General features: G+C 44.1%; 2 protein-coding genes across 4 annotated transcripts; both read right to left on the reverse strand.

Moving 5' to 3' along the window:
* Window positions 1–5,806: 5,806 nt before the first annotated feature.
* On the reverse strand, window positions 5,807–10,544 carry LOC125539259 (uncharacterized). 3 transcript variants are annotated; one of them, XM_048702671.2, is made up of 11 exons: window positions 9,883–10,544; window positions 9,501–9,560; window positions 8,907–9,394; window positions 8,688–8,797; window positions 8,342–8,410; window positions 7,712–7,827; window positions 7,556–7,610; window positions 7,130–7,250; window positions 6,928–6,975; window positions 6,398–6,492; window positions 5,807–6,307 (listed from the first exon to the last, which is right to left on the reverse strand). In XM_048702671.2, the coding sequence occupies exons 3-11, from the start codon at window positions 8,971–8,973 to the stop codon at window positions 6,206–6,208; spliced, it is 783 nt and encodes a 260-aa protein (XP_048558628.1). In that variant the 5' UTR covers window positions 8,974–9,394; window positions 9,501–9,560; window positions 9,883–10,544; the 3' UTR covers window positions 5,807–6,205. The 3 variants fall into 3 exon arrangements, with proteins under 3 accessions (XP_048558628.1, XP_048558627.1, XP_048558629.1); XM_048702670.2 differs by having other exon boundaries at window positions 8,662–8,797; window positions 8,890–9,394; XM_048702672.2 differs by lacking the exons at window positions 9,501–9,560; window positions 9,883–10,544 and having other exon boundaries at window positions 8,662–8,797; window positions 8,907–9,037.
* Window positions 10,545–10,718: 174 nt separating this feature from the next.
* Window positions 10,719–14,763, reverse strand: LOC125539258 (dihydroorotate dehydrogenase (DUF3598)). Its single transcript, XM_048702669.2, has 5 exons — window positions 14,300–14,763; window positions 13,464–13,856; window positions 12,547–12,639; window positions 11,833–11,972; window positions 10,719–11,345 (listed from the first exon to the last, which is right to left on the reverse strand). The coding sequence occupies exons 1-5, from the start codon at window positions 14,639–14,641 to the stop codon at window positions 10,907–10,909; spliced, it is 1,407 nt and encodes a 468-aa protein (XP_048558626.1). The 5' UTR covers window positions 14,642–14,763; the 3' UTR covers window positions 10,719–10,906.
* Between the last annotated feature and the right edge of the window lie 5,376 nt (window positions 14,764–20,139).

Raw genomic sequence — 20,139 nt, forward strand, 5'->3', positions numbered from 1 at the left:
CATCACCGCCCACAACTCCTTTGTGTTCTACTCGTGCATATCATCTACGCATAGACCTGGCTCATGATGCCACTGTTGGGAAACATTGCATGGAAAACAAAAAATTTCTACGCACATGCAAGATCTATCCATGGAGATGCATAGCTACAAGAGGGGGAGTGCATTTACATACCCTTGTGGATCGCTAAGCGAAAGCTTTATCAACGCGGTTGATGTAATCGTACACCTTCTTTCAGCTCGATGACGTCCTCGCCTTCTTGATCCAACAAGAGGAGGCAAGTCGTAGATGAGTTCCGGCAGCACAACGGTGTGGTGATGGAAGTGGTGAAACTATTTCCGCAGGGCTTCGCCAAGCACAATGGTTTTAGAGCGGATGATGAACTAGCAGAGGGAGGAGATTAGAACCAAATTGGACTTCTAATTATGAGGATTCTAGGTAGCTAGGGCTAGCTCTAATTAGTCAACTAGGACCAACTAGAGGAGGCTCCCAAACTTGTGTTCTAGGGGCTAGCCCTACTCCTCTATTTATATGTTGACCCCTGGGTTCGTTACTTGGGGAGAGGGCCTCCCCAAAGTCGGTTTGGAATGCAAGGAAGAGTCCTTCTCGGATTCTAGCCCCAGATGCTACGGTCCTTGGCGTCTGGCCCACACGCCATGGTCCTCGGCGTCTAGCCCAGGGCCAGACACCAGGGTCTCTGGCGTCTGGTCCCTGACCTCTGCAAAACTTCCATTTGCACTAACCTAAAGCCCCGTGGGCCTTACCCCTTGGCCCAACCAAAGTGTCCTCGCACCAGAACATTTCGGGAAACATCTGAAACCCTTCCGGTGAATTCTGGAACCCTTCCGGAGACCAAACACTATCATCCTATATATCAATCTTTACCTCCGGACCATTCCGGAGCTCCTCGTCATGTTCGTGATCTCATCCGCTATTCCGAGCAACATTCGGTCACCAACATACATAACTCATATAATATTATATTGTTAATGAACGTTAAGCGTGCGGACCCTACGGGTTCGAGAATGATGTAGACATGACCGAGACGCTTCTCCAGTCAATAACCAATAGCGGTACGTGGATGCCCATATTGGTTCCTACATATTCTATGAAGATCTTTATCAGTCGAACCTTTATGACAACATATGTAGTTCCCTTTGTCTATCGGTATGTTACTTGTCTGAGATTCGATTGTCGATATGTCCATACCTAGTTCAATCTCGTTACTGGCAAGTCTCTTTACTCGTTTCGTAGTACATCATCTTGTAACTAACTCCTTAGTCACTTTGCTTGCAAGCTTCTTGTGATGTTGTATTACCAAGAGGGCCCAAAGATACCTTTTCGTCATACGGAATGACAAATCCCAATCTTGATCCATGCCAACTCAACAGACACCTTCAGAGATACCTGTAGAGCATATTTATGATCACCTAGTTATGAAGTGACGTTTGATACACACAAGGCATTCCTCCAGAGCCCGGGAGTTGCATGATCTCATGGTCGAAGGAACATGTATTTGACATTAAGAAAGCAATAGCAATAAACTGAACGATCATATGCTATGCTAACAGATGGGTCTTGTCCATCACATCATTCTCCTAATGACGTGATCTCGTTATCCAACGACAACTCATGTCTATGGTCAGGAAACCTTAACCATCTTTTGATCAACGGGCTAGTCAAGTAGAGGCTTACTAGGGACTTGGTATATGTTTATGTATTCACACATGTATTTAAGTTTCCAATCAATACAACTATAGCATGAATAATAAACCTTTATCATGATTAAGGAAATATAATAATAACCACTTTATTATTGCCTCTAGGGCATATTTCCAAAAGTAAGACCTTGTCAACCCGTATGCACGGGTTGTGTGATGTCCGCAGGCACTTTTGTGGATGTCCTGTTATATTTTTTGTCCTTCGAGTGACAAGGGCTTTGTATTCTGCTATATTATTTGAATATGAGAAGTGTATTTGGAGCATACAGCTCATCTTTTCTCCTTTTGGGGATATGAGGAGCACTTCAGATCCTAAGCCTCGAAGCATATACATCGTCCAGTGCTCAAGGTCGATATTGTGAGGGATTTGCTAGGCTTCTGTCCACTCCACAAAAAAGTCAGCCATGGCCTGCGACTTCATGGCATAACAAGGTTTGTAGTTGATCTCAAATGGTACGAGTTTGATTGCTCATTTGGCAACCTGACTCGTGGCGTCCCTATGATAAATGATGGCTGACAAGGGGGCATGGCTAACCAAGGTGATGGGATTATCTTGGAACTAGTGTAGCAGCGAACTAGTGTAGCGGCTTCCGACTTACATGAATGCTCCGTAAGTCTGGTAGTGCGAGCAGCTGATTTGTTGGGCGACAACACCTCGCTAACATAGTATACCAAGTGCTGGACTTTTTGGTCGTGTGCTTGCTCCTCACTCTCTACCACCATGACCACGTTGATGGTCTGAGTGGTAGGTGATATGTATAAAAGCATTGGCCCAGCTTCCCGTGGCGCAGCTAGAAGCGAGTTCCTTTGAAGCAATCATTTGAGATCATCTAGAGCAGGGTGGGCCTTATGGATCTAGGTAAACTTTCTGTTTCTTTAGAAGTTGGCAAAGTGGCAGGCCCTTTTTCTCTGAGCCATGAGATGAAGTGACTCGGAGCTGACAACACCAACCAATTTCTAGACTTAGTGCACATTCTTAGGGGCAATTTGGAGATCGCTTTGATTTTATCAGGGTTGGCCTCAATCCTGCGCTGGGAGATGATGAAACCTAAGAGCTTTCCCGAGGGGGCACCAAATAAACACTTGTCTGGGTTGAGTTTAATCTAGAGCCACCGTAGGTTGGCAAAAATTCAGCAAGGTCGGTGAGCAGGTTATCCCCATTACGTGTCTTGACAGCCACATCATCAACATAGCTCAATGTTGAGATCTGACCATGGAGCCACTTCTGCATTGGGCACTGGTATGTTGCGCCCGCGCTTTAAGCCTAAAAGGCATGGTGCTATAGTAGAAGGGGTCGAAGGGAGTGATAAAGAAGATATTATCTTGATCGAACTTCTTCATTCTGATATGGTGATAACCAGAGTAGGCATCCAGAAAACATAGTTGCTCACATCCTGTCATGGAGTCGATTACTTGGGCTATGCGGGGAAAATGAAATAGATCTTTGGGCATGCCTTGTTGAGGTTAGTGAAGTCGATGCACATATGCCAAGTTAGGCTTTCTTTCAGATTATAATTGTGTTCACTAGCCATTAGGGGTGATAGACCAACTTGATGAAGCCAGCAGCTAGGAGCAGGGCTATTTCTTCTCTGACTGCTCCGTGTTTTTCAGGCACAAATCGACATAGGGATTGTTTCACTAGTCGAGCACCTTTTATGACGTCAAGGCTATACTCGGTGATGTTAGCCGGGACACCCAACATGTTAGCGTATATTGATGTTGTTGCCGCCGTCCACCGGGACTTTTGGTAAAAGGTAGCCCCCGACGATGGGGTCGAGCACCAGGGTGAATTTTCCTGCATGAGGAATGTAGTCCGGGTGATCGGACTTGTTAAAGAAGATTATGGTTCCACGGACTATCATACTCACCCCGTGAACGTGGGGGGGGGGGTTGTGGGTTGATGACGATCCCACTGCCTTGTCTGACTGGGAGGACGAAGCGAGCGACCGAGCTAGAGTGCTGGTTCTGGGAAAGGTGCAGGAGCCATCTTTTGTTCCTAGCATAATACCGAGGCCTGGGGACCGGCGCCGCTGAGTTAGTTGATGATGGATTATAGGTCCCCGAAGGGGAGATCCTGGCCCATGGGGGAAGCGAGCCGGTGTCGGGCAGTCCCATCGCGTCGGCGATGAAGTTCAAGGAGCCAAAGGTGAACTTTTGGTCCAATGTATATAGTTAGATTGAGCTAGAGATCCGATTTGGGATGGATCTTCGGTCGGCACAGCCCGTGCCTGGCGTGCCAACTGTCGGTACGAAAAATTGGAAGTAGTCCTAATATGGCGGTGCACGTGACCGGAAGTGCCAAAAGGGATTGCACACAAAGCGTTTACACATGTTCGGGCTCTCATCATGGAGGTAATATCCTATCCTGCTTGGATTTAATTGATGTATGGGTCGCCTCGTATGATGGGGTACAATGGAGTTGCTATAGATTCTATCGAGACTAGGGTTGAAAACTTAAGGTGCCTTAAGCTAGCCCTGGGCCTCGCCTTATAAAAGGGGGACGAAGCCTAGGGTTACACGGTTTCCTTACCGACCTAGAGTCTAACTTGGACCGAGAGTCCCTGACTTGCCCGGCAAGCCAAGAGTCTTCTGGAAGGAGGGACACCCGTGGGGTGAGGGGCTTGCGTCATGTTGGGGCAGATTCTATAGGACACTGATAAAATTCGTGGTGTTGTATGATATTGAATGTTGGCCAATTAAAAGCCAACATGTCAAACAGTTAGATGTAGTAGAGATGCGCATGTTTAGATGGACGATATATGGCCACACAAGAAAGGACCGGGTCCGGAATGCTTATAGACATGATAGAGTTGGGGAAGCATCAATTAAAGAGAAGCTTGTCCAACATAGTTTGATATGGTTTGGCCACATACAACAACGAAATCCTCTAGAAGCATGGGTGCATAGCGAAGGACAAAGTGTGTTGATAATATCAAGAGAGACCGGGGTAGACCAAACTTGACATGAGAGGAGTTTGTAAGGAAAGACCTGAAGGACATGAATATCAGAAGAAAAAAAACTAACCATGTGGGTATGTGACTAGGTTACGAGATCTTACGCATTTCAATTCTAGCCTACCCCAACTTCTTTGGGACTCTACAACATCACTCTAGGCAACTCCAACTTGTTTGGGACTAAAAAAATTGTTGTTATTCTTTGTGTATTCAACCCTACGTACAAGTCAACTAGGTTACATAGGAAAGAAAATCATATTATTCAATTATTCAAAATTCCTACGAAAATCCTTTGCATCAAAGAGGCTCTAAAACTCTTCCCTCTAGGATTCGCCTCTCCTCTGTCTGCCACTCCATCGACCAATGGATTCGCCTCTCCTCTGTCTTCCACTCCATCGACCGATGACAGGAGAGGAATCCTAGTGCCTCCGCTTCAGCTAATAGTTTAGGTTAGTGATTTTTTAGTCCGGTAGGTGCAGCACTCGGGTGAATGTCGACGCTTCTTCTTGGAGATTGTCTTCGAGGCTTCAATCATCCTTGAGTTTGTCCATCTAGACGTAGTAGACGGAGCTTCGGGTAGACTCATGTCGTCTCCTTGGGACGATGAAGTTAGGATTTCTCGTCGTCTAGCGAAATTTGGTGTCTGATGCAGTGACGAATGCGGCTCCAAAGCGCTAGTCCTCAGGGACACGTCACGCACGTGCATAAAGGCTTCTCGACTGTCAACAATAAAATCTAAGCCGGCTCCAAGCGTCTCATTCTAGTAGCAATAGTGATCGTTCGGTGATCTGTGTGCCTCAATGTAATTTTTATTATGTTTGTTGCTTGAGATGTTTTATACTTCTAGAGAACTTTTAGAACAGAGCTGGATCCTTTTCCAAAAAAGAGGAGGCTCTGAAATATTGAATGACAAGCTTCACGCTTCCACTGGATTTAAAAATTATCTGCAAAGTCTGCAATCAAAAAGTGTCGGCTACCTTTTATTAGATCATGACTGCTTCGTTTTCCTTGTGTATGCACACAGACCTTATCATAATTCCTCCTAAACACGTCAAGTTTGGTCTACCCGACCTCTTATTTTTGAAGTTTGGTCTAGCCGACCTCTCTTATTTGGCTGAACCAACTCGACAATGTCAGTACAATCCATGGATAAATCACACAAAACGTGTATTTAGTGCAAAACGAGAGTGCACCAATATCATTTATGCACTTGGCTACAAAGCTGTCTTGAGTACTGAGGAGTTTCAGAACTTACTACGTGGTATTTCCTAGCACGAAGACTCCGCGCCAGGACAAGTTGTTTCCGAAAGTACATCCTACAGGCACTAGCATGGCCCAACTGCTGTTCAGGTAGCCAGTTACTCTAGAGGTCAGATCCAAGAAGACCCAAACATGCGCTCAGGATATCAGAGTACCTAAGCACGATAGCAAAAACCACACAAGCACGAGTCCCTGATTCCTACATTCCACTCATTAGAAGCATGTATCAAGAACTTTACTACACGTGGCGATGTTAGGCAAGACTTCAGTTGCTAACGGGCGAGAAAATTGTATGACGGCATGTCCTCAATTTGCTGAATATCTTCAAGTAATAGCTCTCTCTCAAGCTGGCGTCGTGTGGATTTAATAACAGTCTGCAATGAGAGTATACCAATTTGGTCAGAAAAGAAGGGACTCTGTACGAAGAATGTGACAAGGAGAATGCATACTGAAGAAAGGCATACATTGAAATCCATATATGTGGCGTGCATTTCAAGCCATTTCCGATCCATCAGCTTAAAAGTTATGCAGTAAAGAATATCAAAAGCCCGATCGTTTTCTGCAGAAAAGAACAATGGTTAGATGTTAGTAGCTAGGGGTACACTTACAGTTACAGTAGGAGCAGGCCGCCCGTAATAAGATGGTGTGTTATTTATTACACCTATGATGTCATCCAATATTAAGGATATTAATTTCCATGTTATGGAATTAAATTAAATTTACTTATGGCCAAGTCTTCAACTGCCCTTATAATCGCTGTGCATTGAAGCATGGAGAACAGTCAAAGTTAGGCCATTCAACTGAGCCCACAAGATCAGCAGTAAGGATATTGCCTTGTTAACAAGCACTGAACCTTTAATCAGTCATTAATTACCTACAATTGATGTAGATTACCGCATAAAACTACTGTACTGTACAATTATTCTGGGACAAAAGGTTCGTATAGTAGCCATGTAAGATTTCAATTTTGCACAAATGTGACAGTAGACTGTACCTATAAGTAGATTTAGGAACACTGCTCCAATCAAAGACCTTGGCTTAGCTGCAGAAGAAATCAGTATTAGTCACTGTGCCATTGTTGATATTTGCAACAGCAAAACCAGTCTCACAGTTTAGAAAATTTGCCCAAGGGGAAGGTTACATAGAAGTAAATACATCAACTAATCAAGAAGCACAGAAAAGTTTAATGAACAAACCTGCTTGAAGATCAAGCATCTGAATGAGCATAAATGTAATATTTACTCCAGCTACAGCAAATGGATATTCCCATAATGCTCTGTCACCATTTTGCTTACAAAGGAGCTCCTCGAAGGATTTCTGCACAGAAAGTGCCTCATTGAGATGAATGAAAGGTCAAACATACAAAAATATAAACATTACCTATCTTAATAGTTCGATAATAAATATTATACATTGCAGTTATTAGCAAAGGATCATTAGCTGTTCAATTTTCGAAGGAGACAAGGTTCCATTGCTAGCTGCATAGATTTGTATAACTGTATATCGCATGAGTCCTTAGATTCTTCCCTGCTCTAGCTAAAAGAAAATCATTGAAACCTAGCAATTGGAGAGAAACAGCGATGAATCTGAACCAGCATTTACGTAAAGAGATTTGTACTCACTGGATAGTTCTTAGCGAAGTAAAGTAAATTCTCCAAAGAGATAAAGCCACCACCCCTGTAATTCCAGCACAATATATGATTCCGGATCCAAAATTTAACTAATAAATTGTTTATTTCGTAAAGGGCATGTGCGGGAATGAAGGAATGGAACAATACCTGAAATCTGTGGATGGATCTTTCCCTTGCCATCCCATCTCCTTCCATTGATCTGATACTAGTCCTAGAAGTTCAGTCCCAGGAAAAGAAGCATGCCAAAGGGCTTTGAGTGCTTCCTAATGAACAAAAGGTGTGATGAATGGGTTATCAAATGTAGCATTTGAAATGTATGTTCAGGTTTGCTAGATCAATATGAACTATTAATAGTAACAGAGAACAAATTATAAGCAAGGATTTGTGCTGGTGCGCTGCAGGATCATTTTTGGTCAATTTACTCATGCCAGAAATCACTTCCCCTACTTTGAACAATCTACGGGCACAGTAGTCTAACTAAACTGATTTACTGAGTTACACACATTCAGTAAATCCTGATACCCTGGGAACATCATATTACTCTGTTCTATAAAAGCAAACATGATAGCACAGCCATTTTGTTAGGTACCACACTATACAATGTCAGACAACACTGGCCAGCCTTATAATCAGAGAACAAAGCTTGTCATGAGATTTTAACAGGAATACCCTGTGTTCATCTTACAATAGAGCAATATGGGGTGTCTGAAATACAGAAATAGCACACTACAACCGACAATCAAACACATTGGTGGAGACACCATCCACGGATCATACCTGATGTTCTCTATTTTGACTATCATAAGGCACCTCAATCCGGTTCTGTAATCTTTGTAGGCACTCTTCCTGCAATACAAAATCCATTACTGTCATAGGAAGCTTCTAAGTATTTTTTTTCTTTAATGGTAGCTTCTAAGTTCAAAGTCCTAAAGACTACCACATGTGACATGCCAATTCCAGAGAGCAGTATTTGTTGGACCATTGTATACATCCTGTCGTAATCTAAGCACAAATACAATGAAACACGACGGTTGCACCCGCTGCGATTCCAGCTATCCTTTGCATTCATGTTTGAAAAGCAATCGCGTGATTACTACCTCAACAAATACCGAGCACCGTTCACCTGAATGGGGGTCAGATCGAAGGAAATGCGCGTGTCGCTGTCCCTCCTCTGCACGCAGACGCAGGAGAATCCCCTCCCGATCCACGCCGTCGACCCGGACACGACATCCGCTGGAAAAGAAAAAAAAACGCCCATGGACGTTCGTCAGCCTCTTTCCTGAACAAGCTAAGGGGGATCGGAGCGGCCTCACGCACGCACGCACCCACGTGCCCCACGTACCCGGCGATGGGTGGTGGTGGCCGGAGAGCCGGCGCACGGCGAGGAAGGAGCCGCCATTCTGCTCCATGCGGCGCTGCCCTCCCCCGTCCCCCTCCCTCCTCCCTCTTCCTCCTCCTGCGGTGCCCGCCTGCCTACGCGCCGCGATCAGCGAGGGATCCCCATGGCAGACTCGGGCCGCGGCTTGATCCTGGCGGGCGGGCGGGAGATCCCACGGGCGGATCACGGGGGGGAAAGTGGGGGGCGTGGCCGGGTGGGAGCGGGGCTGCACGACGACACGAGGGCTCGGCGCCGCGGCGGCCTCTTCTCTCCTCCTCTTATCTCCCGTCGCGTTGGCGTTGGCAGCTTTGGCGCTTCTGGATGGCTGGGCGGATGCCGACGGGGGTGGCGGCCTGCCCCTGCCTCGCCTTGTCCGCTGGGGATGGATGGATAGTTGCGCTCGTGTCCCGTTGCTTTCCGTTTTTAGCCAGATCTGACCACCCGTTAACCCCCTGCAATTAGCCCATGATTCCCGCTACCAAAATTAATTTCCTCGTGTGTTTTTTCTTTTGACAAACAACCCACATGCCCACAGGAAGAAAAAAACAGAGCGCTAACCGCTATCACAAAACACCCCAAATTTCTGCTACATTTTCGCTCCATCCATTGGCCGTATGTCTGCAGAAAATTGAAATCAAATTAGCTTGCTCATTTATTTATTTATTTGGAGTCGAGCTTGCTGATTTTTTTTAAAAAGAAATGAACAGCTGGAGCGCCATGTCTTCAGAGGGAAACCAAAAGCTAGCTACCAAAAATTATCCTCGAAAAACAAGCTACTCTCTAGATACATCTTCTTTTATCCATTTTAATGACAAGTATTTCCAGACAAAGGGAATACAAGTTAGCAAAAGTAACGGGGGGAAAAGCTAAACTACTTGCAAAGGTAACGGCAAGAAATTAAAAGGTGGTCATCGATCATCCCGTGGCCGAGAACGCTTACCTTGCGCTTGAAGTTAGGCGGCGAGCATAACCAGTTTAGAATGGGGTAGAGCGCACGTAAAGCGTTAGCGCACATCAACACGATAATTCCCTCCTACTGTGTAAACTTTGAACATCTAGCTTGTACTGCCAAACAGCCTGTTCATGGAGTACTTCGAGCGTGCCGTGCTCCTTTTTAGCATGTGTTCTTTGCTGCAAGCACTAGATTCCCCATTAGCGATATGCGAAATAAAGCAATGCGAATGGTACTCCTTTGTTATAGTCCACCTTTCTAGCATCAATCTTTAATCACGAAACCATATGCATCTCTTCTTTATCAAATTGATCGACGGTTTCAAATTTTATACGGAAAAGTAGCAATGTTCTTCATCGTCTCTCTCAAGGTTTAAGTACCTTGGTTGCATCTTCCAAAGCTGGGCCTCCTACATCTGCTCCACCAGTCATGACCATGGTCCAGGTCCACCCCTGTTCTCCAGCGATCAAGCTAAGCAAACATTATATCGACAGTCTGAAGTAAATCAGAAAAAAGAAGTCAGATATGATCAGAAGGGTTACCTTGAACATGGTAGTGCCTGATGGCTAACATTTTTGTATACGGTTATACCTTTATCTGTCATCACAGTAGTTCAGGCTATTTTATACTCACAAACACTGACCATGGTCATAAATCTTGTCCCCCAAGAAGCCAAGATCTAGATAAAGTACAATGTGGAGCAAGTGGCCTAAATTAACCATTCTAAATTGAGCTATTCTATGCATAAAATATGGCCATGCACATGGCAAGCAAATGCCTAGGTCGCCTTCCTGGGCTCTCTTTCAGCCCATTTTTCCTTCTGATGAAACCGAAGCCTGCGCATTCAACAGAGGCAAAAGGTTTTACAACTGATCTATGATGGAGTACATCAACTGGAGCACTATTTTATTGGAACTCACACATCCATAGACATTATTGCTCCTATACTAATATCCAGAAACAGATGTTACTACAAACAGAAAGCTTAAAGTGGCGTAGTGATTTCTTTGAGCTATGGTGGGAGTGGTTGATTCCACCTGCGCTTGATTTCAGTTTTTGTCCGAACCTCCCTGAGCTTCCCATCGGTTCCATAATCTCTCTCCATCACCAGATTAATCCCTTCCTCCGAGTACCAACTAACTCCGATGCAGAGTATACTGTCTTTATCTACGTCAACATAGGCGGTGACGCCTCCAGGCAACCAAAGTATAGTCACGTCTTGCATATCGAGCATCTCCTCCTCCCCGAAGAAAACAGAGCTCTCTGGCAAGCTTCTCTTCTTCATGGTCTCCATGCACAAGTATACAAAGGCGGCTCCACCCTCTATTTCTTTCACTTTCTCGCTGAAAATTGGTGTTGCACTGACTTCATATACTTTCCAGGGGCCTGTCAGTTCTGATGGTTTTGTCCGCTTTCTTTGAGAGAAAGGACTGACGTCAACAGGGGTATTACTGCAAAAAGAAAACATGCTATTCAGGAAGACCAAGCATAATTAGTTCATTAATCTACAAAAAGGCTGATGGTTCTTGTGCGTGAAAGAATAGCTGCTGAGACATGAAAGTTATGTTGCCAAACTATAGGAGGCCGATATATAAGACAGTTCAGATCATGAGGAAAAAGCATGCTCAAGCTGTAGATGAGAATGTCTTCAATGCTGTGAAAGTAGAAAGCATCTTCAAAGGATGAAATCAAGCAGCAGTAAACCAAGTTTTCAATTAGCCTTGTTTTAATTCGTCGCAAACAAACTACAGTCTGTGTTATGATATTCTGTGTCCTTTCTAGATTGATGGCACCAATCTGACACTATTAGTAAACCAATTCATCATTGTTCAATCTGTACAGTTTCCTCCTGAGTCATGATTGCTGAATAGCAATAAAGATATATGTCATGAGCAGAAAAACAGATAAACTTGTAGTACTGGGCAACAGGAATCATACTCTTCAACATGGATATTTGCTGGGCTAGCCCATTTTTCTTCATACACAGCAACCCTTACAGTTTGTATATTCGCTCCTCCTTCACTGAATTCAATGGTATGCACAATACGCAGTCTTTTGTGGCATCCTTTGACCAAACTCTAAAACAAAGCTCGATGTCATTGTCAGTTATGGATTGACAAATCCAAACCCACAGACAACACAAAGTGTCGAAAGGAGAAAGTTAAAGGCAGTTACACATGAAATGTATTATATTTATACATATACATGATCCTCAATAATTCATTCCCATAACAGTTGGAGCAGACTCTCCAGCAAAAGGCCAACATGATAATCATATTCTTGAACACAAACTAGTTGATTAGTAGTTACCTCTGCAATATGATTCCATAATACTAGCTGGCACAGATTGTTGTTACAAAACAAAGAAAGAGGAGGAGTCCCTAGCACATCATCAAAAGCATGTATACCAGCATCAATGTTGAGTTTGCTGTTTAAGCGTCTGTATGATTCATAAGAGCAATTCACATGTCTATGCAATAGTTATCACATGAGTCTAGTTTTGTTCCACTTGTAAAAAGCAAAAAAAAAAAAAAACAGATCTCAAAGGAAAGCATCAGGCAAAAGACTAATTCTCAGTCAACATTGCAGTATTTTACTGAACAGAAATTCAGTTTTCGGGGCAGATAGTAAAGTTCAGTAGAGAAAACATACTTGCTCAAACTGATACGTTGGTGAAAGGAAGTATTTAGATTCATCATATTCACCGATTTCGATATCGAGTGGACCTCTAGAGTATGATCCATCCTGAAAACGAAAAATGCAGTGGCCAGAGGAATAAGTCGATAATTCGACAAAACAGGAAATGTGTAACATTACTGAATTTAATTAGGGGAGATGATAACCCAGTCTCACAGCGAACAAATGTGATTGAACAGTAATGGATATACTTAATGTCAACAATATATTTAACTTACATGGGGAGGAACGAAAGGTCAGGAGCTGCATGGCTAGTTTGACATGGGGGAAACGTATTTTCTGAGCTAGATTATCTGCCTTATAGTTGTAGGGTAAGGCTAAGGAGATAACTCTACAGATTGTCTGGAAGCTCCTAGGATCTGTTTCAGTTTTTCTTGCGTGGCTCGTTTGTGAAAAGAAAGTTTGCTTGAATACAAACTAGCTGTTCAAGTTAAACTCGTCTTTAGAAAAGGACAGAGCTTAAGCTATGCAAACTATATCCAAAAAAGACCACCATGGTTCATGATTTTCCACAGACTCTGAAAAGTGAGCAGGCACTATGAGCATCTTAATAAGGTGCTGCTACTGAAGCAAACCTGCTGAGAGGTTCAAGGTTTAACATCACAACTAACTGCCTTTTCTAAAACACCATCTAAGCGTTCTATTTTCAGCATCAGGAAATAGGCTGTGGTTATAACTTCTAGATTACAACAGTAAAGAGGAATGCAATCATATTTTTGGTTCAGTTAGTTATGGCTAAATAAAATATACAGTGTAAGTAAGGTCAATCATCTATTGCAACTTTCAAGAGCTGAACAAGAAAAGATGTTTCAAAAAGCATTGGGAGTATTAGAAAAGGGCAGAAAAAATGGGTGAAGAGAAAAGAATCTTACCTCAAAAAATACAATCCCTGGTTCTTCAATCATAACATCTTCATCGAGTACATCGCTCTTTTTAAGATCAAAATATTCATGTGCAGGTAAATCAACAGTCCCACTTGAGCTACCATGATTCCATTCATCATCGCTGGCACTCTGCTTCTCAGCTTCCCCGTGAGGATTGAGTTGCACCCAATTTGTCTTCCTTCGGATCTCGGTTCCATGACCACTATCATACGACTTCTCAATGAGAGAAAGGGTGTAGCAATCATAAAGATACTCCTGTTTGCTTCCTAGTCCAACAGGTTCCATCTCTGCTGTGATTGGTGAGAACACAGCTCCGACACCCTTCCATACGCCACTTAAGCTACTCGCAAATGTATCCCAGGAAGGCCTTAATACAGATTCCTAAGATAAAAGAAGACAATACTCAATATATCAGAAATTACATCAACTGGATAGGATTTACTGGCCTGGTAACTGCTAGTATTTGATTGCAAGTTTGCTTCGCCACAAGTCATTCTCCATGGTATCCCACTATCTGAACTTCTGAAGCTAGCCCATCGCAAGTGAGTGACATGCTTTGCGAGGTGCACACTGCACAGTGGACTACAAACTAGCTGGTCCAACTCTGCAGCAGGCAGGGACTGGCAGCAGGCGTTGGTTAAATGGATAAATTGAACTCATAATCCCTATCAACCCGCATAACTGGGAAGATTTTGCAGGATGAAATTGGAGAATCGTCAGGATAACCCCCAAAATGGATTTGCAGGCCAAACTACACACGCCTGTCCATAGCACAAATAAGAGTCCAACTAGCTACAGTTAGATAGTGGATAACATCGGTGTACCTGGGTCTGGAGCACGGTCTCGACCTCCACCAGCATGGCACCGGAGACCAGAACCCTCGAGCCCGCGTCATTCTCCTTCCTCCTCCCCGGCGGCGGGGGCGGCCTGCTGCGGCCGGCCGGGCGCCTCCGCCCGCGGTGATTCTTTTGGGACCGAGACTTCTGCTCGGCGGCGCGTTCGTTGTCTACGCTCCAGACGTTCTCCTTCCCCCTGGACGACGCCCTCCCGCCCCGGGCGGCGCACCGGACGGTAGCCCTGGTAGAGGTGGAGGGGCGCTGGCAGTGGGCGCTGGCGCCCAGGACGGCGGGGCTGCCCCCGCACGCGCCCAGGCACGGCGGCTGCATGCTCTCGATCGGTGAGCGGCTGCTCGGCGAGTGTGCAGCCGGCGGTGGCGGAGGCGGATGGTTTGGACTTCGCGGATAGTGCCTCGGAGACCGTCGTTACGATGACACGCGGGCCCCGCGGCTACAAAGAGGAGGGAGACCTATCTCCCGGGAACACGCCTCTCCAACTTGCAAGCGTACTTCCGGGATACGCTTTTGGTGATGGAACTTGATACGCTTTTCTTAACGAAAGCAACTTTTCGTAAACGCCTTCCTAATAATCTGTTAATGCGAGAAAACTGTGGCGAAAGTGTGACTACAGTAGTGTGGCACTGATGCATTAGGGCCAGTAATTAAAAAAAAGACGTGGCTAGCGGGCGCCCGAGCGCCCGCTGGTGGGAAGGAGCGCTCTTCCAAATATGAAAGGAGCAGCCGACGCGCCTAATGTGATCCAAAAAAAAAGAATCTTGTCCGCACATTCATTTATTTGGGTGTTCAAAAAATTTAAAAAACTGTAAATTTTGATTGAAGCGTCCAAATTCAGTTTCGTTTTCACATCCGGATTTCTTGTGACGAGTTCTTCAAAACTAGCTCTCATATTGATAGGTTTTGTCGAACTTTTTTTCGAGGCAACTTTGGGTCCGATGGAGACAACTTTAATGCTATAGGAAGGCAACTTCATTTTTTTCCTAGTAGGACTACCTATTAGGTTGGTTAGTGTAAAAAAAATGAGAAATTCACACAAAATATGAGGCACCTTTAGTGCTACATATAAGCAACTTCATTGCACTACGTGTATCAATGAAGTTTGCTAACATTATCACAACTTGGCTAACATAGCTGCTCAGTTGCCTATCCTGGATGTTTAGTTGGCTATCATTGATGTCCAGTTGCCTACAATACTATGAAACTAGCCTATCATTGATGTCTAGTTATCTGCTATTGATAATTAGTTACCTACTGAAGGAAATATGCCCTAGAGGCAATAATAAAGTTATTATTTATTTTCTTATATCATGATAAATGTTTATTATTCATGCTAGAATTGTATTAACCGGAAACATAATACTTGTGTGAATACATAGACAAACAGAGTGTCACTAGTATGCCTCTACTTGACTAGCTCGTTAATCAAAGATGGTTATGTTTCCTAACCATGGACAAAGAGTTGTTATTTGATTAACGGGATCACATCATTAGTTGAATGATCTGATTGGCATGACCCATTCCATTAGCTTAGCATCCGATCGTTTAGTATGTTGCTATTGCTTTCTTCATGACTTATACATGTTCCTATGACTATGAGATTATGCAACTCCCGTGTGCCGGAGGAACACTTTGTGTGCTACCAAACGTCACAACGTAACTGGGTGATTATAAAGGAGCTCTACAGGTGTCTCCAAAGGTACATGTTGGGTTGGCGTATTTCGAGATTAGGATTTGTCACTCCGATTATCGGAGAGGTATCTCTGGGCCCTCTCGGTAATGCACATCACTTAAGTCTTGCAAGCATTGCAACTAATGAGTTAGTTGTGGGATGATGTATTACAGAATGAGTAAAGAGACTTGCCGGTAATGAGATTGAACTAGGTATTGGATACCGACGACCGAATCTCGGGCAAGTAACATACCGATGACAAAGGGAACAACGTATGTTGTTATGCGGTCTGATCGATAAAGATCTTCGTAGAATATGTAGGAGCCAATATGGGCATCCAGGTCCCTCTATTGGTTATTGACCGGAGACGTGTCTCGGTCATGTCTACATTGTTCTCGAACCGTAGGGTCCGCACGCTTAAGGTTTCGATGACAGTTATATTATGAGTTTATGAGTTTTGATGTACCGAAGGAGTTCGGAGTCCCGGATGAGATCGGGGACATGACGAGGAGTCTCGAAATGGTCGAGACGTAAAGATCGATATATTGGACGACTATATTCGGACATCGGAAAGGTTCCGAGTGATTCGGGTATTTTTCGGAGTACCGGGTAGTTACGGGAGAAGCAATGGGCCTTGATGGGCTTTAGTTGGAAGAGGAGAAAGGGCCAAGGGGCTGCTGCGCCCCCCCCCCCCTCCCCTCTAGTCCGAATTGGACTAGGGAAAAGGGGGCCGGCCACCTTTCCTTCTCCTCCACTTCCTTCTCCCTTCCTCCCCTCTTGGTGGACTCCTACTAGGACTCCTAGTAGGACTCCACATCCTGGCCGCACCAAGCCTTGGCCGGCCTCCTCCTCCTCCATCCTTTATATACTGAGGCAAGGGGCACCCCATGGACACACAAGTTGATCTTCGTGATCGTTCCTTAGCCGTGTGTGATGCCCCCCTCCACCATATTCCACCTCGGGCATATTGTAGCGGTGCTTAGGCGAAGCCCTGCGACGGTAGAACATCAAGATCGTCACCACGCCGCCGTGCTGACGGAACTCCTCCCCGACGCTTTGCTGGATCGGAGCCCGGGGATCGTCATCGAGCTGAACGTGTGCCAAGAACTCGGAGGTGCCGGAGTAACGGTGCTTGGATCGGTCGGATCGTGAAGACGTACGACTACATCAACCAAATGCTTCCATTGTCGATCTACATGGTACGTAGATCACACTCTCCCCTCGTTGCTATGCATCACATGATCTTGCGTGTGCGTAGGAAATTTTTTGAAGTTACTACGTTCCCCAACAGTGGCATCCGAGCCTAGGTTTTATGTGTTGATGTTATATGCACGAGTAGAACACAAGTGAGTTGTGGGCGATATAAGTCATACTGCTTACCAGCATGTCATACTTTGGTTCGGCGGTATTGTTGGATGAAGCGGCCCGGACCGACATTACGCGTACGCTTACGCGAGACCTGTTCTCCCGGCGTGCTTTGCACAAAGGTGGCTAGCGGGTGACAGTTTCTCCAACTTTAGTTGAACCGAGTGTGGCTACGCCCGGTCCTTGCGAAGGTTAAAACAGCACCAACTTGACAAACTATCGTTGTGGTTTTGATGCGTAGGTAATATTGGTTCTTGCTTAAGCCCGTAGCAGCCACGTAAAACTTGCAACAACAAAGTAGAGGACGTCTAACTTGTTTTTGCAGGGCATGTTGTGATGTGATATGGTCAAGACGTGATGAGATATAAGTTGTTGTATGAGATGATCATGTTTTGTTGAAGTTATCGGCAACTGGCAAAATCCTTATGGTTGTCTCTTTATTGCATAAGATGCAAGCGCCCAATAATTGCTTTACTTTATTGCTATGCGATAGCAATAGTTGCAAGAGCAATTGTTGGCGAGACGACCACGTGACGACACATTGATATAGATCAAGATGATGGAGATCATGGTGTCATGCCGGTGACGATAGAGATCATAACAGTACTTTGGAGATGGAAATCAAAGGCGCAAGATGATGATGGCCATATCATGTCACATGTTTTGATTGCATATGATGTTTATCTTTTATACATCTTATCTTGCTTTGATTGACGGTAGCATTATAAGATGATCTCTCACTAAATTATCAAGAAGTGTTCTCCCTGAGTATGCACCGTTGCCAAAGTTCGTCGTGCCCAGACACCACGTGATGATCGGGTGTGATAAGCTCTACGTCCATCTACAACGGGTGCAAGCCAGTTTTGCACACGCAGAATACTCGGGTTAAACTTGACGAGCCTAGCATATGCAGATATGGCCTCGGAACACGGAGACCGAAAGGTCGAGCGTGAATCATATAGTAGATATGATCAACATAATGATGTTCACCATTGAAAACTACTCCATTTCACGTGATGATCGGTTATGGTTTAGTTGATTTGGATCACGTGATCACTTAGAGGATTAGAGGGATGTCTATCTAAGTGGGAGTTCTTAAGTAATATGATTAATTGAACTTAAATTTATCATGAACTTAGTCCTGGTAGTATTTTGCAAATTATGTTGTAGATCAATAGCTCGCGTTATTGCTTTCATATGTTTATTTTGATATGTTCCTAGAGAAAATTGTGTTGAAAGATGTTAGTAGCAAAGATGCGGATTGGATCCGTGATCTGAGGTTTATCCTCATTGCTGCACAGAAGAATTATGTCCTTGATGCACCGCTAGGTGACGGACCTATTGCAGGAGCAGATGCAAACGTTATGAACGTTTGGCTAGCTCAATATGATGACTACTTGATAGTTTAGTGCACCATGCTTAATGGCTTAGAATCGGGACTTCAAAGACGTTTTGAACGTCATGGAGCATATGAGATGTTCCAGGAGTTGAAGTTAATATTTCAATCAAATACCCGAGTTGAGAGATATGAAAGTCTCCAACAAGTTCTATAGCTAAAAGATGGAGGAGAATCGCTCAACTAGTGAGCATGTGCCCAGATTGTCTGAGTACAACAATCGCTTGAATCAAGTGGGAGTTAATCTTCCAGATAAGATAGTGATTGACAGAATTCTCTAGTCACCATCACCAAGTTAGTAGAACTTCGTGATGAACTATGATATGTAAGGGATAACGGAAACGAATCCCAAACTTTTCATGATGATGAAATCGATGAAGGTAGAAATCAAGAAAGAGCATCAAGTGTTGATGGTTGACAAGATCACTAGTTTCAAGAAAAGGGCAAAGGGAAGAAGGGGAACTTCAAGAAGAACGGCAAGCAAGTTGCTGCTCAAGTGAAGAAGCCCAAGTCTGGTCCTAAGCCTGAGACTAAGTGCTTCTACTGCAAAGGGACTGGTCACTGGAAGCGGAACTGCCCAAGTATTTGGCGGATAAGAAGGATGGCAAAGTGAACATAAGTATATTTGATATACATGTTATTGATGTGTACTTTACTAGTGTTTATAGCAACCCCTCAGTATTTGATACTAGTTCAGTTGCTAAGATTAGTAACTCGAAACGGGAGTTGCAGAATAAACAGAGACAAGTTAAAGGTGAAGTGACGATGTGTGTTGGAAGTGGTTCCAAGATTGATATGATCATCATCGCACATTCCCTATACTTTCGGGATTAGTGTTGAACCTGAATAAGTGTTATTTGGTGTTTGCGTTGAGCATGAATATGATTTGATCATGTTTATTGTAATACGGTTATTCATTTAAGTAAGAAAGTAAATTGTTGTTCCGTTTACATGAATAAAACCTTATATGGTTACACACCCAATGAAAATAGTTCGTTGGATCTCGATCGTAGTGATACACATAATCATAATATTGAAACCAAAAGATGCAAAGTTAATAATGATAGTGCAACTTATTTGTGGCACTGCCATTTAGGTCATATTGGTGTAAAGCGCATGAAGAAACTCCATGCTGATGGGATTTTGAAATCACTTGATTATGAATCACTTGGTGCTTGCGAACCATGCCTTATGGACAAGATGACTAAAGACTCCATTCTCCGGAACAATGGAGCGAGCAACTGACTTATTGGAAATAATACATACTGATGTATGCGATCCGATGAGTGTTGAAGCTCGCGGCGGGTATCATTATTTTCTGACCTTCACATATGATTTGAGCAGATATGGGTATATCTGCTTGATGAAACATAAGTCTGA

The sequence above is a fragment of the Triticum urartu genome, chromosome 2A, assembly GCF_056163025.1.
Source record: "Triticum urartu cultivar PI428250 chromosome 2A, HENAU_Tu73, whole genome shotgun sequence".
Classification (NCBI taxonomy): domain Eukaryota; kingdom Viridiplantae; phylum Streptophyta; class Magnoliopsida; order Poales; family Poaceae; genus Triticum; species Triticum urartu.

Excerpts from the sequence above, each read along its gene's own strand:
- LOC125539259 (XM_048702670.2), bottom strand. The coding sequence starts at position 8,963 with ATGGCGGCTCCTTCCTCGCCGTGCGCCGGCTCTCCGGCCACCACCACC. Across the intron at positions 7,828-8,341 it reads GTCAAAATAGAGAACATCAG|GAAGCACTCAAAGCCCTTTG; the intron begins GTATGATCCGTG and ends TTTGTTCATTAG. Across the intron at positions 7,251-7,555 it reads ACTTCGCTAAGAACTATCCA|AAATCCTTCGAGGAGCTCCT; the intron begins GTGAGTACAAAT and ends CTTTCTGTGCAG.
- LOC125539258 (XM_048702669.2), bottom strand. The coding sequence starts at position 14,641 with ATGCAGCCGCCGTGCCTGGGCGCGTGCGGGGGCAGCCCCGCCGTCCTG. Across the intron at positions 13,857-14,299 it reads AGACCGTGCTCCAGACCCAG|GAATCTGTATTAAGGCCTTC; the intron begins GTACACCGATGT and ends CTTTTATCTTAG. Across the intron at positions 11,973-12,546 it reads CAACGTATCAGTTTGAGCAA|AGTTTGGTCAAAGGATGCCA; the intron begins GTATGTTTTCTC and ends GCTTTGTTTTAG.